Source organism: Myotis yumanensis, unplaced genomic scaffold (assembly GCF_028538775.1).
Source record: "Myotis yumanensis isolate MYYU_CA2020_CCGP unplaced genomic scaffold, mMyoYum1.0.hap1 SCAF_1, whole genome shotgun sequence".
Lineage (NCBI taxonomy): Eukaryota > Metazoa > Chordata > Mammalia > Chiroptera > Vespertilionidae > Myotis > Myotis yumanensis.
The window spans coordinates 84,115,516-84,133,523 of record NW_027223752.1 but is presented as its reverse complement, the minus strand read 5'-3'; the positions used below and the strand labels follow the sequence as shown (position 1 = coordinate 84,133,523).

Sequence of the window (18,008 nt, the reverse complement as noted above, 5' to 3'; positions counted from 1 at the left end):
CATTGGGACAACCCTCTTGCAATCCGGGACCGCTGGCTCCTAACTGCTCACCTGCCTGCCTGCCTGATTGCCCCTAACCACTCTGCCTGCTGTCCTGCTTATCCCCAACTGCCCCCCCTGCCAGCCTGTTTGCCCCCAACTGCCCCCCCTGCCAGATTGATCACCCCCAACTGCCCCCACTTGCCAGCCTGCTCACCCCCACTGCCCTTTCCTATGCCCTGCTCACCCCCAACTTCCCCCCAAGCCTGCCTGCATGCCCCCAACTGGCCCCCCTTGCTGGCCTGCTCAACCCCAACTGCCCCTTCATCAGCCTGCTCACCCCCGCTGCCCTCCCCTGCCAGCCTGATTGTCCCAACTGCCCCACCTTGCCGGCCAGGTTGCCTCTAACTGCCCACACTGCTGACCTTCTCGCCCCCAGCAACACCCCTTTGCCCCCAACTGCCCCCCTGTTGGCCTGATCACCCCTAACTGCCTCTGCTTTGTCCCCGCCACCATGGCTTTGTCTAGAAGGACTCCATAAGGTCTCCTGGAAGGTCTCCCTGTCTAATTAGCATACTACCTTTTTATTAGTATAGATTATTAATAATGAACTACTACATTCACTAATGACTGATTACTATAATCGTGTTGCATTCACTTCCCTTATGCGCCTTATGCGCAGGCACACCATTTCTCTCCACTAATACTAGCAGCAAATATTTTAGCAGCTGATAGCCACATCATTAGTCTTGGACTGACTTGTTTGATGTGTGCAACAGGAAATATTTCGCTTTCAGAGAACAAGATAAATAGGTTTATTTGCGTTGTGCTTATTTATTTGTGCAGTTATTCAGAGTCTGGTAAGTTAATGTTCAAGAAAAAATATTAATTTTTAATGAAATGTTCTATTATTTTATGTTAACAATGACTCATTTATTTCAGCCCTTTGTATTCAGTATGTGTTTATCGAAATAAACCTACGTTTCTATGAAAATTGAAGCTTTTGTTTTTTTGCAGCCCACATAAACTTAAACCTTGTTTATTTGGCCCGTGTTAGCCATTGAGTTTAACATGCTTGGCCTAGAGAGTGAAGGAGCCCCCTCCTGCCTGGGTCTCCAAGTCCCAATTCTTTTTATTTTATTTTATTTTTTTAATACATTTTTATTGATTTCAGAGAGGAAGGGAGAGAAAGAGAGAGATAGAAACATCAATGATGAGAATCATTGATCAGCTGCCTCCTGCATGCCCCCTACTAGGGATTGAGCCGGCAATCTGGGCATGTGCCCTTGACTGGAGTTGAACCTGGGACCCTTCAGTCCACAAGCTGACACTCTATCCATTGATCCAGACCACCTAGAGCTCCAAGTCCCAATTCTTACCCAAACACCCATGTCCTCACAGCCAAGCTGGGAAAAAACTCAGTATCACCTGCAAGGAAATTTCTTTTCTTCCGGGTTTCCCCTACACAGTTGAATGGCCCAGTAGTAACAATGGCACAAGTGGCATTCACACTCTGTGTCTCTGGATCTATTCTTGTTCATCAGTTTATTTTGTTCATTAGATTCCACATATGAGGGAGATCATGTGATACTTGTCTGTCTCTGACTGGCTTATTTCGCTCAACATAATACTCTCCAGTTCCATCCATGCTATTGAAAATGGTAAGAGGTCTTTCTTTTTTGTTGCTATGTAGTATTCCATGGTATAAATGTACCACGGTTTGGGGTTTTTTTATCTACTCATCTACTGATGGGCTCTTGGGCTGTTTCCAGATCTTAGCTATTATAGATTGTGCTGCTATGAACATAAGGGTGCATACATTCTTTCTGATTGCTGTTTTGGGTTTCTTAGGATATATCCCTAGAAGTGGATCACTGAGTCAAATGGCAGTTCCATATTTTATTTTTCTGAGAAAACTCTGTACTGTTTTCAGTAATGCTGTGCCAGTCTGCATTCCCACCAGCAGTGTAGTAGGGTTCCCTTTTCTCCACATCCTTGCCAGCAATTGTCATTTGTTGATTTGTTGATGGTAGCCATTCTGACAGGTGTGTGGTGATACCTCATTGTTGTTTTGATTTGCATCTCTCAGATGATCAGTGACTTTGAGCATTTTTCATATGTCTCTTGGCCATCTATATGTACACTTTGGAGAAGTGTCTATTTAGGTCCTTTGCCCATTTTTTAATTGGATTGTTTGTCTTCCTTTTGTTAAGTTGTATGAGTTCCTTATTTATTTTGAATATTAACCCTTTATCAGATGTATCATTGGCAAATATGTTCTCCTCTACAGTGGGCTCAATTTTCATTTGGTCGATGGTTTCTTTTGCTACACAGAAGCTTTTTATTTTGGTAGTCCCATTTGTTTATTTTCTTCTTAGTCACCTTTGCCCTACGAGATGTATCCAAAAACATATTGCTACAAGAGATGTCTGAGATTTTGCCGCTTATGGTTTCTTCCAGGATTTTTATGGCTTCATGGCTTACATTTAAGTCTTTTTTTACCCATTTTGAATTTATTCTTGTGTGTGGTGTAATTTGGTTGTATAGTTTCATTTTTTGCATGTACCTGTCCAATTTTCCCAACACCATTTATTGAACGGACTGTCTTTATTTAATTGTATTAATATTAATTGAGCATAATGGCTTGTGCCAATTTCTGTAGTCTCTATTCTGTTCCATTGATCTATATGCCTGTTCTTGTGGTGGTTTTGAATACAGTGGCTTTGTAGTATAACTTGATGTCTGGTATTTTGATCCCTCCAGCTTTGTTCTTTCTCAAAATTGCTGCAGCTATTTGGGGTCCTTTTTGGTTCCACATAAATTTTTGCAGTATTTGTTCTAGGTCTGTGAATTATGCCATTGGTATTTTAATAGGGTTTGCACTGAATCTACAGATTGCTTTGGGTGGTATGGACATTATATTGATGTTAATTCCACCAAGAACATAGTATGTTCTTCCAATTGTTTTTAATTGATGTTAATTCCACCAAGAACATAGTATGTTCTTCCAATTGTTTATATCTTCTTCTTTCTCTTTTTTCAGTGTCCCATACTTTTCTGAGTACAAATCTTTTACCTCCTTGGTTAACATATTCCTAAGTATCTAACTTTTTATTTTTTTGCAATGGTAAATGGGATTGTTACTTTAGTTTCTCTTTCTGAGAATTCATTATTGGTGTATAACAATACCATAGATTTCTGGGTGTTAATTTTGTATCCTGCTACATTGCCAAATGTGTTTTTTTAAATCTGGTAGTTTTTGTGGGGTCTCTAGGGTTTTTATGTTCAATATCATATCATCTGCAAATAATGAGTTGTACTTCCTTCTTTCCAATTTGGATACCTTTTGTTTTTTCTTCTTGTCTGATCATTCTGGTTAGGACTCCCAGTACTTTGTTGAATAAGATTGGTCAAAGGGAACATCCCTGTCATTTTCCTCTTCTTAGGGGAAATGTTTTAGTTTTTGCCCATTGAGTATGATGTTCGCTGTATGTTTGTCATATATGGATTTTATTATGTTGAGGTATGCCCTCTATTCCCACTTTGCTGAGAGTTTTTATCAGAAATGGGTGTTGGAGTCCTAACTGGTTTGGCTAAGTAGATAGAGCGTTGGCCTGTAGTCTCAAAGGTCCTAGGTTCGATTCCAGTCAAGGGCATGTACCTTGGTTGTGGGCACATACCCAGTAGGGAGTGTGCAGGAGGCAGCTGATTAATATTTCTCTCTCATCAATGTTTCTAACTCTCTATCCCTCTCCCTTCCTCTCTGCAAAAAAAATCAATAAAATATATTTTTTTTAAAAAGAAAAAGTAATGGATGTTGGATATAGAATGCTTTTTCTACATCTATTGATATGATCATGTGATTTTTGTCTTTCAATTTATTTAGGTGATGTATCACATTTATTGACTTGCGAATTTTACCAGCCTTCCATCAGTGATATAAATCCTACTTGGTCATGGTGTATGAACTTTTTAAAAAAATGCTGGGTCCCTTTTTCTAATATTTTGCTGAGGATTTTAGCATTTATGTTTATCAGGGTTATTAGGCTATAATTCTCTTTTTTTTTGTAGTATCTTTATCTGGTTTTGGAATTAGGATAATGCTGGCTTCATAAAAAGAGCTTGGAAGTGTTCCTTCTCTTGTATTTTTTGGAATAGTTTGAGGAGTATAGGTCTTATTTCTTCTTGTAATGTTTATTCACACTCCCTGGTAAAGCTGTCCAGATAGGGCTTTTGTTTGTTGGAAGTTTTTTTATTACTACTTCAATTTTATCAATTGTTATTAGCCTATTTTGATTTTCTGATTCTTCCTGATTCAGTTTGAAAAGATTGTATTTTTCTAGGGATTTTTCCATTTCATCCACATTGTCCAGCTTGTTGGCATATAGTTGTTCATAGCATTTGCTTACAATCCTTTGTATTTCTGTGGTGTCAGTTTTACTTCACCTCTTTTGTTTCTGATTTTATTTATTTTGGTCCTATCTCTTTGTTTCTTGATGAGTCTCATTAAAGGTTCATCAATCTTGTTTATTTTTTTCAAAGAACCAGGACTTAGTTTCTTTGATCTCTTGCATTGTCTTTTTAGTCTCTCTGTCATTTATTTCTGCTGTAAACTTTATTATTTCTTTCCTTTTAGTTACTTTGGGCTTTCATTGTTGTTCTCTTTCTAATTCTTTAAGTTGTACAAATAAATATTTCGTTTATTATTAATTTTCCGTGTGTGTGTGTGTGTGTGTGTGTGTGTGTGTTGAGGTAGGCCTGTAATGCTATGAACTTCCCTCTCAGGACTGCTTTTGCTGTGTCCCAGAGATTTGGGGTTTTGTGTGTTCATTTTCATTTGTTTCCAGGAAGTTTTTTATTTCTTTCTTGATCTCATTGGTAATTTCTTCATTGTTTTAATAACAGTATGGAGTTTCCTCAAAAAACTAAAAATGGAACTTCCATTTGACCCAGTGATCCCACTTCTAGGAATATATCCCAAGAAACTAGAAACACCAATCAGAAAGGATATATGCACCCCTATGTTCATAGCAGCACAATTCACCATAGCAAGATTTGGAAACAGCCTAAGTGCCCATCAGCAGACAAGTGGATTAGAAAACTGTGGTACATCTACACAATAGAATACTACACAGCGGTAAAAAAGAAGGAATTCTTACCATTTGCAACAGCATGGATGGAACTGGAGAGCATTGTGCTAAGGGAAATAAGCCTGTCAGAGAAAGATAAAAATCACATGATCTCACTCATTTGTGGAATATAATGAACAACATAAACTGATGAACAAAAACAGATCCAGAGACACAACAATCAGGCTGTCAAACCTCAGAGGGAAGGTAGGGGAGGGTGGGAGTAAGGGGGAGAGATCAACCAAAGGACTTATATGCAAGCATATAGGCTTAACCAATGGACACAGACAACAGGGGGGTGAGGGCATGAGTGTGGGTGAGGGGGCAATGGGGAGATAAGGACACATATGTAATAACTTAATCAATAAAAAAATTTAAAAACAAAATGACAACAGCCAACACAACAATAGTCATCTGGTGTGAATGCCCTTTAGGAACCATAAATAAATAGGTCCTATAATAGAATTGCATTTTATTGGTCATGGTGCATAATATTGTTGTGTCTGATTGTTTAATCATATATACAAGTACAGGCACCTGATATTTTTCTAAGTCACTTTGGAACAAAAAGGGTAGTTAATTACTTTTTTTGCAAAAAAAATCAAAAGTATACCTATTTTTTGTGAGATATACAAAAAATACATTTTTTAGTGTGCCACAGAATTTTAGTAGTTTATGTGCCATGAGAAGAATAAGGTTGAAAATCACTGCTCTAAAAACAGGAGACATATCTCCACTATGTTTGTCCATAGGACAGAGATGGACCTAAACAGACACATGCAAGAGAAATTACCCTGATGGACTTAGTAGCATGGAGATGAGGCACTGGGGGTTCTCTCACTGGGGACTCAGGTTTCTGGGCTCCGGTACCTCTGTTGGTCAATACCACATTCCACAGGCCCCACCTTGTAACCTTGGGTTCCTGCTCAGGGCTGGAGTCTGCTTAGGGTCTGCTCTGAGTCATCAGCTGTGGGTACTGATGAGGTCACTGCATACTGTTCACACAACCACCCAGAGACCATCATCAGGCAGGAGCTGTGGGGGCAGAGATGCTTCATAGAAAGCCTTCTGGGATGAAGCTCTACAAAACCAGAGGGGGACTCAGGTCACAGAGCCCACCCACACTTCCTTCCTCTTCTGGGCGTGAAAACAGAGCAAAGAGAAACACCAGCAGCTCCGACCTGAGCAGCCTTCCTGGGAAGATGCAGCCACCCCTGCTCGTGCTCCTGCTGGCCTTTTTCCTGCTCCCCTCGGCAGAGGCAGGTGAGTGACCATCCCCACCCTCACAGGCCCAACCCATCCACAGTGGGCACAGACCTCCTGGCCCTTCTGCACAGCCCAGATCCAGCTCTCCACCAGGAATGCTCTGAACTCCAGCTCCCATCCCATCTCAGACCCACACACATGATGCTGGATGAGCTACACACAGAAATGACAGGACAGAAGCCTATTCTCAAGAAAAGCCAATGGGTACAATGCCCTCCCCAGGCCCTACCTGTGCCAGGTGGAGAGTGGAACTTCCTAGAAGTGCACGGCAGAGGCTGGGAAACTGCAGAGGGCAGAGCAGTCCTGGCTTCCATGTCTGTGATGAGACAGGTGTTGTCCTCAGGGTCTGCTTAGGATAGAAGCCCAGAGCTCAGCAGACCTCACAGTTGGTGGGGTCACTGTCCCCAGAAGACCGCTGTTTCCTCTGCTCCATCTCAAGGCCCCTCAGTCCCTTTCTCCAGCTCTGCTTTTCTTCCCAGGCCTTTAGCAGGTCCTCTCCTTAAAGGATGAGCCAGTGAGGTTGGCAACCCCAGTCTCCTCTGCTTTCCAGAATCCCACAGCACTGGCATTACCAACCCAACTCCAGAGGCCCATTGGGGGCCAACATTTCAGGCAGTCAACAAACACTGGCAACTCCCCACCTGTCAGGCCCTGGGACAGCTCTGCAACACCTAGATCCCTGAACCTAAATCTTGGACACTGCAAAGTGCACTGCCTGGACATCACAGCACCTCAGAGGCTTCAGAAGCTCACCCAACACCAAGCGAAGTCAGAAGAGGAATATTTAGGAACCTCCAGATCTTCTCTATCACTAAGACCATATTCTCACCTGCAACTATGTGGCAGGCCAAGTCACAGACCCAGCCTGTTACTCTTCCCTTTTCCAGAAGAGAAAGTTGAGTCTCCCACTCCCCCGACGCCCTCCCAGATCTATGCCACCCTAGGCCCCCAGGTGCCCAGCCGCATGAGTCATCAAGCTGATGCCTGCCTGGTGCACGGGGTGGGGGGGACGGGGGCGGGGGCGGGCACACAAACACAACAGAATTTTCCTTCAGGGGAGATCATCGGGGGACATGAAGCCAAGCCCCACTCCAGACCCTACATGGCCTTCCTTCGAATTGAAGATGAGGAGGAGGAGTCCATGTGTGGCGGTGTCCTTGTGCAAAAGAAATATGTTCTGACAGCTGCTCACTGCAATGGAAGGTGAGAGGCTGCAGCCAGGCTACACCTGCTGAGACCCCTATAGGGACCCTGTCCTCCATCCCAGGAGCTGCAGTCCAGGGCAGCTCCCCAGGCTCCTGGTAACTCAAGCCCGTGAGATCTCATCAGAGGAGCCATCAGGGATCATGACGGAGCAATGAGAGGCTGGGAAATAGGACAGGTAAGCTTTGGGCCCTGAGAGTCAGAAGTGACAGCGAGTAACCGTGGAAAAGAGAAGTACCACAATGGCCAAATAAAGCAGCGGTGGACCATGAACACATGCATTAGGGTCAAAATGGAAACGCATGCAATTTTATGATATTTCCTAAAGGCAAGAGAGAGCTCCCACAAGCCCTACACTCCATGTCAGTGGGATCCAGAGTCACTCAGCCCCTGGACCCTGTGACCTGGATATCCCTAGTCTGTAGCCCTGCTCTGCTCCAGCTGTCAATAGCTCTTCATGGCTCCTGGGACGTATCTCCTGTGACTCTACCTACCCCACCCCACACACACTCATCCACTCTGTTCTCTGTGCAGGTCAATCAGTGTCACCCTGGGGGCCCACAACATCAAAAAGCAGGAGAAGACCCAACAGGTCGTCCTGGTGAAAAGAGCCATCCAGCACCCAAAGTATAATAAGAGGAAAGGCTCCTATGACATCATGTTACTGCAGGTGAGGAAACCTCCTGCTGCTCTTGCAGTTTGGGATCTCATTGTATCTCCTCTCACTGTGAACCATCCCGTCCTTTCCTCCCATTCTGGCCACCTAACCAGTCCTAGTGACTCAAGTGTCCCTCAGTGTCCAGGCTCAGAGACCACTGGCTGACCTGGGCTCCCTTGCCTCCTCCCCACCAGCTGGAGAGAAACATCAAGCAAACTGATGCTGTGAAGCCCCTCCCACTGCCCAGGAGCAAGAACACGTTGAGGCCAGGACAGAAGTGCACTGTGGCTGGCTGGGGGCAGGTCACACAGAGGGGCCCTGGCTCAGACACTCTGCAGGAGATAGAGCTGACCCTGCAGGCGGATTTGAAGTGTAAAAGGCGCTTTAACCATTACAACAAGAACATTGAACTGTGTGTGGGGAACCCAGGAGAAAATAAGACTACCTTTCAGGTGATACTGAACATCTGCCTGGCTTGGTTCTGGGGAGAAGGGTGTTTGGGTAGAGAGTAGGACCTGGGGACCCAGGCAGGGGGTGGAATCCTTCACCCTCTAGGTTGTAATTTTTCTCCCCAGAAATCAAAGAGGGGAGCCACCAGAGCAGGGAAGAATAGGGCCTCCAAGAGCCTACAAGGGCCTCTGGTCACTCCAAACACGGTGTGGATATCCCTAGTCTGTAGCCCTGCCCTGGGGAGGGGGATGTGTAACACTGTGGCCCAAGCTGGGGCAATGCAGTTAGATCACTATCCCCTGGGTGTGCAGAAGTTACACCTGGTGCCTCCTCAGAGCTGGTTAATGGTGTCAGCCCCACCTGCCTGTTCTCGGGTCCTTACACAGTAGGCTGCAGCCACAGTCCTGCAGCACCTTCATAGCCAGAGGATCAGGGACCTGGGGGAGCAGAGGGAGCCACCACTGGGGGTGAAGTGAAGCAGTGACAATGTCCAGGCTGAGAGGACCACTGGGGACCCGCCTGCCTGCTTATCTCCAACTGAACACCATGCAAGGCAGCCTTCTCCGACGGGCTTGGGGTGGCAAGGAGGGCAGGGCCAGGAGAACTGGCTCAGTTCTTCCCTCTCTCTGTCCACAGGGGGACTCCGGGGGGCCTCTCCTGTGTAGAAATGGGATCCAGGGCATTGTCTCCTATGGAAGCAAGTATGGGGAACCCCCAGTGGTCTACACCAAAGTCACCAGTTTCCTTCCCTGGATAAGAGAGACCATGAAAAGCCTCCAACTGCAGGACCCAGACCATCTTCTCTGGAGCTAATCCAGGACCGCACTGCGGGGAGGGAGGTGGTGCCAGCAACTGAATAAATGTCTCTTAGCTGATGGGAAGAGCTGGGTTTTTGTTTATTCTTTGACCCTCATTCACGGGCACCAGCTCTGTGCTCAGAAGGCCAGTAGCACAATTTTTCTCTGTTCTACTTCCTCCTCTTCCCCTTCCACCAGGACTCCGCCCCCTCCCCTACCCCTGCTCCCCGCTCCCAAACCCCATGCAAAGCTGTTACCAGCTCCTTCTTAGCCACACCTGCACCCACAGGACCCGCCCTTCTGCCAGGGCAGAGAGGAGCACCATTAGCAAAAAACATGAAACTCTCAGGTCCTGGGCTCAGTGTGAAGGTCTTACTTCCTCCTCTGTGTTACGAGCTGAGAGGAAAGGACTAGCACGTGGGTGCTGGACACCAAGCAGGCACAGCCTGGGCTGCAGCTCAGGAGGCCCCACCGCACAGGGGAGAGGAGGGCCCTCCTGAGCAGGACATTGTTCTCCAGCAACCAGGGGGTGGCAGGGTTGGGGTCTGGGGGCTGGTGAGGAGAGACGGGGGTGGAGGAGGGAGGGAAGTCCTGAGAAGCTCCTCATTCCCTCCTGGTCTGAATTTCTCTCCCTGCCCTTTTCTGCCCTCCTCTGAGCTCAGGGCCTAGCTTGGCCTCCAGTCTCCTGGCTGCCCCTCCTTCTCATCCCTGCTGACCACTGAGCATCCTCAGAATCCACCAACCCTGCGCCCCACAGACCACACTGGTCTGAGCTCCCACTTCTGCATATCCCTCCCACCGAGGACACCCAGAGTGCCCAGGTTCCAGCTGGGCCTGGTCACTGAGCTGCCACCCAGCTTATGCCCTGGCAGAGGGTTACCCCATGTGTTGGCCCCAGGCAGGGCCCCGGAGGACAAGGCAGCAGGGTGTCTGCAGAACACCTGGCCCCATCTCTCACTGGGCAGAGCCACCTCTACCCTCACAGCCAGCCCAGTGTCCCCACCATGTGCTCAGAGTCCACTGACTGCTGGTCACTCAGGAGCCTTAGTCCCCTGCAGCCTGTTCCTCACTGCTGGCCTCAAGGCTCAGGCTGCGTGCTGGCCACCATGAGCTCTACCTGCCTTTTGAGTTAGAAAGGGCTGCTCTCTGCAGTAGGACTGGAAAGCAGTTTTTCCATCAATCAGTGAACAAATGCTAATTGTGCACCTACTAAGTGCCAGGCATTGGTAATGTACAGTGAACATAATACAGGTTCTGACACCTGAACACAAGTGAAACTGACAGTGTTGACTTTTATCTGAATGGAATTTCCTCTCCCTCCTTCACATGAACCCACAGAGCTCAGATCCCACAGGAGTATTTGTGTTTTATTTTTATTGCTCATTACACTCTGCTTTAATTGTATCACTTGAGACTCTAGAACAGCATTGTGTGGGCTTTGGAAATGACTTTATTTCTTTCGTTTCTAGACGTGCAGCCCCCAAACTGTTCACTGACTCATCCTCTTCACCTCGGGGAGAGGGCAGCAGGTGGGGAGCAGGCAGGACGGCAGCCTCATTTCCATGAGCCATAACAGTAGCAGATACAATTGGTGACAGCATGGATGGACCTAGAGGGTATTATACTCAGGGAAATAAGTCAGACTGAGAAAGACCAATACCATATGATTTCACTTATATGTGGAATCTAAAGAACAAGTTAATGAGCAAGCAAAATTGAAACAGACTCATAAATAAAAAGAACAGACTGATGGTTGCCAGAGGGGAAGGTGCTAGGGGGACCAGGCAAAAAAAAGTGAAAAGATTAATAAGTACAAACTGGTAGTTAGAAAATAGTGAGTAGGATGCAAAGTACAGCAAAGGGAATACAGTCAATAATATTGTCATAACTATGCGTGGTGCAGGAGGGTACTGGAAACATCGGGAGAAACACTTTGTACAGTATATAATTTATCTAATCACTATGCTGTACACCTGAAACTAATACAAAATAATATTGAAAGTGGATTGTAATTGGAAAATACAATTTAAAATACAGTAAAAGTAGCAGGCATGAATGTCACTGTGATACTGTTATAATTATCCCAGTTGTTAATTAATTGACAGGAACAAAGCAAAAGGAAGGCCTGATAATATAGGCATGACATTTGTGCCAGAAACTGCAGTTTCACACTCTCCAGGTCTGTTCCCCACAGATCCTGGGGGAAGGGAGTGGACAAAGTGAGAATAGAAGCATACCCAGTAAGTCTGAATGCCATAGGAGAGGTGGTTACTTGTCAGTCATACCTGGGAGCAGGTCATTGGCCAGAATAGACGAGGCCCCTGCAATGGCACCAAATCTGAGCTACATAAGCTCCAGGAAAAACAGAGTTCCCTCTCTGGGCCTCTTGCGCTCCTGGCTCTCTTATGGCAGAGGGCCTGCTCCCCTGCATTGGCCCACATGGCCCACACTCAGTGAACTAATGGATTACAACCAGCCCGATGCTCTGCAGGACTTACTCCATCGTGGAATGCAACCTCTGGACACTGGCTTTGCCTCTAGCTCTGCTGAATCCCCAGCTGCACCTTTCCCAGATCCAGTTTAAAGGACATGAGAATTTTGCAACTGAGGGACATAACTCCATGCAAATAAAATTCACTCATTCTCCTGTATAAGTCTTAGAAAATTCCTTTTCTAAAGCTATCATAAGAACCCTACCCCCAGCACCCAATTGGGAAAGGCATCCCCCACTTCCACCATTGGGCACCCCATTTTCACCCATTAACAATTGTACAGAATCAAATGGCAGGACAATCCTACAATGTATCTGCTAATGGCAGTTAGAATCTACCTCTGAGCACCATTCAATTGGACATGGTCCCTCTCATTACCAAAAGCTCCTGCCTGTGCACAATCCAATTCAAATTAGGGAGGCTCCCGTGGTCAGGAAAGTGGAGACTTGTAAAACTTATTTTTTATATATCAAAATGTATTTATCAATCACTTCTTTTAAAGTTTTTGTATTTAGAATCATTGCTAGAAAGGCTTTACCCCCTTCTAAGTTTATATAGAAATTCATCCATGTTTATTCATAGTGCATGTATGGTTTTTTTTTGTACTAGAGGCCCGAAGCATGAAATTCACGCAAGGGGCTTGGCCCTCGAAGCCCCAGCTTCATCCAGAATGTCCTCCGGATGGTTGTTCTGCTGTTCAGTCTAATTAGCATATTAGCTCTTTATTATATAGGATATGTAAGTGTCTTACCTATTTGCATTTCATTCTGGTGGTTTATATGAAATATGACTCCAACTTAATATCTTTTAAAAGTGACTTTGTCAACTCTGATTGGAAAATAAAACAAAGAAAAAATATTTTCTAGTTGTTCCAATATCATTTATTAGAAAGTCTATCTTTTTCCCAATAATTTGAAATGCCACCTTATGATAAATTACATATCTTTATGTACTTGGGAAAGTTTCTAGGTTTTCTATTCTTTTTAAAGGGCCTCTGTCTACTCATGAACCAGGAAGGAAGTTTTATGTAATGTTTTTAATATCTGATAAGGCTTACCCTCTCCCTTACTGTCTTTTTTTATTTTGTCAAAATTTTCAGAGCTATTCTAGCATGCTTATTTTCCACATATATTTTAGAAATTGTCTAGAACTTGTGTAACACTGGAAGAAAAATGATATTTTTATTGGAATCAAATTAAATACATATATTAGCTTGGTATAAAGATATCCGAAATGATATAGTCATCTGGACTGTGCTGGGAGAATATTATTTGGCTTCCTTGTATTCTTTCCCACTTCACAAAAGAGTAACTGTTGGGACAGTCAACCCTCTTCCATTCTCATACACGTGGTTTGGACAGAGCAGACCCCAACCTCTCCAAAGGCTGTGGCCGAGGCTTATAGGGGTCCATGGTTTCAGCTCCTCTCACTGACTCTACATGTACCTCAGCAGGGGGCCGATTGTGCGCTGCTTTGACTCCCACCATGTATCTCCCATCCACAGGCTCTATTACATGACTGCAATGCTCTTTCCTTTTTCAATCTGGGTGAGGGCTTTTGATTGCCCCCACAGGGTAGACTAAGGTAGAAAGGATACCATATGGCTACAAGGCCTAGGGGGGGAAAAGAATACGTCTGCCAGGGTTGATTTGGAAGGACAGGTAAGCTTTGCAGGTAAGCTTCTTTGTGTGAGCTGCCGGCTGGGGGCAGGTCACACAGAGGGGCCCTGGCTCAGACACTCTGCAGGAGGTAGAGCTGAACCTGCAGGCGGATTTGAAGTGTAAAAGGCGCTTTAACCGTTACAACAAGAACATTGAACTGTGTGTGGGGAACCCAGGAGAAAATAAGACTACCTTTCAGGTGATACTGAACATCTGCCTGGCTTGGTTCTGGGAAGAAGGCTGCCAGTGCACATTAAAAGAATACGTCTGCCAGTGTCACTCTGCAGAAGCCACCATCATGCTGAAAAGAAGACTGAACAATCCCATGCAGAGACTACATGACAGACCCTCACAGAGGGGAACAGAAATGCCCACCGACATCTGGCTTCAAGCCTCCTCTGCCATCAAGGGGAGCTGAGGGGAGATATCCACACTAAACCCAGTCCAAATGCAGATTCCTGAGCAAAATAAATGTTAGTTTGTTAGTTTTGTTAAGCCATCAGCTCTTTTGTCACTAGAACAAGCCCTCTTCGGCATCACTGCCACACCGTTTGTCCATCCCTCCACCCACAGCCCTCACTATCATTACCTGATCACTGATGGCTTTGTCTCCTCCAGCAGAAGCAAGAAATCTCATCTCCAATATTGCTGACTCTCACAAAAAGGGGACCTCAGTAAACAATCACCCGAACTGTCAAGAGAGAACCAAGGAAAGGCGGGGTCCTTGTGTGTGTTATGAGATTCGGGTTCCTGGGGCTCGGGAACCTGCTACTGGTTGATGCAGCATCACGAACCGCCCTATCTATAGCCTGTGGTTCCTGTTTTCAGCTCGAATAGTCACCACTGAGTCAATGGCTGCCGGTGCTTATGTGGTTACTGAGAGGGCCATGGGTGATAAAGGCCACAACACTGAAGAACCCTGGGCTCAGAAGACCAGGAGGAAGCACTGGCAGCTCTGACCTGGGCAGCTTCCTGAGGAGATGCAGCCACTTCTGCTCCTGCTGGCCTTTCTTCTGGCTCCCAAGGCGCAGGCAGGTGAGTGACTGACCCCCACCAGAAGCCCAACGCCCTGTGGCACTCGCACAGCCCTGCTCACATGCTACACTCAGACACATCCTGGCTCTGGTCCATCCCCAGGCCTTTCTCAACTCTAGATCCCACCTCCCTCGAAGACCAGCAAGACTAATGCTGAATTAAAACTCAACAGGAATGGGAGGGCACAGGGCTGCTCCTGAGGAGGGCCCATGGGTGCTCTCCCCATCCCTTGCCATCTGGAAAGTGGGCTCTTTTTCAAGGACATTTGAAAGAAGGTTGTACACTTGAAATGAGAAATAATTCCACAGAAAATCACAACTTGGCGAAGGGACAGGCTTCCGTAATTGAAGCAAGGCCCACTAATGTTCTAACGCAATGTCTTAAAATCTATCCTCAATCTCCACCCCCTTCTCCAAGCTTTGTAAAGGAGCTGGGGATCCAGTTGATCCCAGAGTTGGTAGCATCCTGGTCCCCTGAGGCTGCTTTGATCTCAAATTCTCTCTGGTAATTTTTCAGTCCCAATGTTCTGAATAGTACAAACCAGCAATGGCTCTGAGTTTGGGAAAAAGAAGGGAGAGAGGACCAAGGAACATGGGAGGAAGGATTTTCCAGGCTCTACAGGCACTAAATTGCTTGTTCCAGATACAAACCCCATTGCCCACACGCATAGCTGCAACAGGAATGAAGGGATTAGGATTGCTCTTCTCTTTGTCAGAGGGAGTATCTCAGTCTTGTGGGTCGGGTCAGGAATGTTGGGTAGCAAGCCAGGAATGTTGCCCAAGGAACTTGCAGGACGTCTTCTTGGTTATGGCTGATGACTACAGACATCACTATCTGCCACCCAAGTCCTCCCCGTTTGCCCCTGTCTATCCCAGTCTTCTCCTCTCTAGCCTCTGGCTCCATGGGCACAGCAGGCACAGTAGAATTTTTCTTGCAGTGAAAATCATCGGGGGTCATGAGGTCAAGCCTCACTCTCGTCCCTACATGGCATTTCTTCGGATCAGGACTTCAGACAGAAAAAGATGTGGGGGTTTCCTTGTGCGCGAGGACTTTGTGCTGACAGCAGCTCACTGCTGGGGAAGGTAAGGAGCACAGCCTGGGCCCCACCCTTCTGCAGGCACCTCACAGGGAACCCTCTTCTCAGGGGCTGCAGACCTAGGGGCACAGAGGAGCACTTCAGAGCACAGGTCAGCTTTGGGGAGAGAGGGACAGGTCGATGCAAGTGGCCTGTTGAAGACTGGAGGGACTGATCAAAGGGGCTTAGGAAAGAGGCCAAGGTTGTGCCCTGAAGACCAGGGTACAAATGTGAGAAATTCACAGTTTTGCTTAGAGAAAGGCAAGCTCAGGGTGTGACTGAGCACCCAAGAACCGCTCCAGGAAATGACACCTAGCCTGAGCTGGCAACAGCACAGGGCACAGGCATGCTCAGTGCCCAGCCCCAGCCCTTAGAATTCCTCCCCACTCCAATCCTGCACTGCCCCCAGCTGTCCTCTTTTCTTCCTGGCCCCTGGGCTGTATCTGCTGTGCCTCCACATCCCTGGCTGTCTCTGTGCAGATCCATCACAGTCATCCTGGGCGCCCACAACATCAGGAAGCATGAAAGGACCCAGCAGGTCATCCCGGTGAAAACAGCCATCCGCCACCCAAACTATCACCCCAAAGTCAATGACATCATGTTGCTGCAGGTAGGGCTCATCGCTCCCCTGGCTCTTGAACACCTTAAGCCTGGGGTTTCTCATCTCATGAGTCCTTCCTCCCAGTGTGACCCTTTCCTCGTCCCAGGGCTATGACTGTCCTGGAGTCCCTGGGCCCTTGCTCAATGAGAACTCCTGTCCTCTGCCTTCAGCTGCAGAGGAAGGCCACCCTGACGGCCGCCGTGAGCCTCCTCAGGCTGCCCAGGAGGGGAGAGCAGGTGAAGCCAGGGATGGTGTGCAGAGTGGCCGGCTGGGGGCGACTCGACCTGAACACCAGCACAGCCACACTACATGAGGTAGAGCTGGAAATCCAACGAGATGAGCAGTGCATCTCTTGCTACAGACGCCGTTACAACAGAACCACAGAGATCTGTGTGGGGGACCCAGAAATGAATCAGTCTACTTTTAAGGTGAGATCCCCAGCATCATACAGGCCCAGCCCTGGGCACACCCAAGCTTGCAAGCAACCTGGCGCAGTGGGAACTAGCCATATCCCTATGTCCAATCTCTGGTCCAGTCTCTCCGGGGAGCAGAGAGGCTGTCCCATAGCCACTAGCGGGCAAAGGCTTCCTAGAGGGGGAGAAAGACCATCAGAGTCAAATGGAAAACCCCTAGGGAGGAGACAAGGCTTGCCCTGACCCTGATCTCCCTGCAGCTCCTAACAGGGACCACACACCCCAGGGCAACGAGGAGGGCAGGGCAGGGGAAGGCCCAGCTCAGTGTTTCCTCTCTCTGCCCACAGGGAGACTCTGGGGGCCCCCTCGTGTGTGACCACATGGCCCAGGGCATTGTCGCCTTTGGGAAAAAAAATGGGAAACCACCTCGTGTTGAAACTAAGATCTCCAGCTTTCTGCCCTGGATAAAAAGAACAATGAGACGTTTCCAACTGCAGAGACCAGACTGAGGCACCCAGAACTGATCTATTCGTCTCCTCTGGGGCGCAAGCCAAAACTGCTCTGTGCAGAGGGGTTGACGGGAGACTGCCAGTCTCCTAATAAACTTGCATCTCTAGAGTGGAAGTCACTGATTCCTCCTGTGTTCACCAAAACATATGTTAGTTACCTGCTGTGTGTGTGGCAACCATCTGTTAGCGCTTCCCCTTCATGGACCGCACCTTCCATGTCTAGAATAAAATTCATGCTGCCTTGCTACGCAGCTCCTTCCCAATACTCCTCCCAGTGCCAACTCCCTTGCCGGGCCTAATGTCAGCTCCATCAAGAAAAGGAGACATCTGTTCCCAAAAAGTGACCCTCTTCTAGAGGACTCTCTTAACTCATCCACATTGCCCTCCTACTTCAAGCCACACTTATACCCTACCCCACGCAACCCCAATGCCAATATGCAGCATAAAAGAAAGTACATCTAATACATGGGTAAAAACTCAAAGAGACAACTAAAGTGGGGAGGCAAAGAAACAGCCCCTAAAATAAAGAAATGGAGGCATCGCCATAAAAAGACCTAGATGAGATGAAGGCAAGCAGGTTATCAGCACAGTTATGTTATAAATATGCACAAGGAACTTGGTGAGAACTCTAAGAAACTTAATTGGAACTTCCAGGAATTTATTTCAAACTAGGAGGAACTTAATGAAGCCTAACATCAGCATGAAAAATGATATAGATATTATGAATAAGAACCAGGCAG

General features: G+C 46.9%; 1 protein-coding gene across 1 annotated transcript; it reads left to right on the top strand.

The window, feature by feature from the left end:
• The first annotated feature begins 6,290 nt into the window (after positions 1 to 6,290).
• LOC139008183 (uncharacterized) lies at positions 6,291 to 17,337 on the top strand. The gene is made up of 11 exons (XM_070411539.1): positions 6,291 to 6,371; positions 7,430 to 7,577; positions 8,112 to 8,247; positions 8,430 to 8,687; positions 9,322 to 9,493; positions 14,254 to 14,309; positions 14,604 to 14,670; positions 15,608 to 15,752; positions 16,226 to 16,355; positions 16,517 to 16,774; positions 17,107 to 17,337. Exons 1-11 carry the CDS (start codon positions 6,311 to 6,313, stop codon positions 17,266 to 17,268), a joined length of 1,593 nt encoding a protein of 530 aa, XP_070267640.1. The 5' UTR covers positions 6,291 to 6,310; the 3' UTR covers positions 17,269 to 17,337.
• The last annotated feature ends 671 nt before the right edge of the window (positions 17,338 to 18,008 follow it).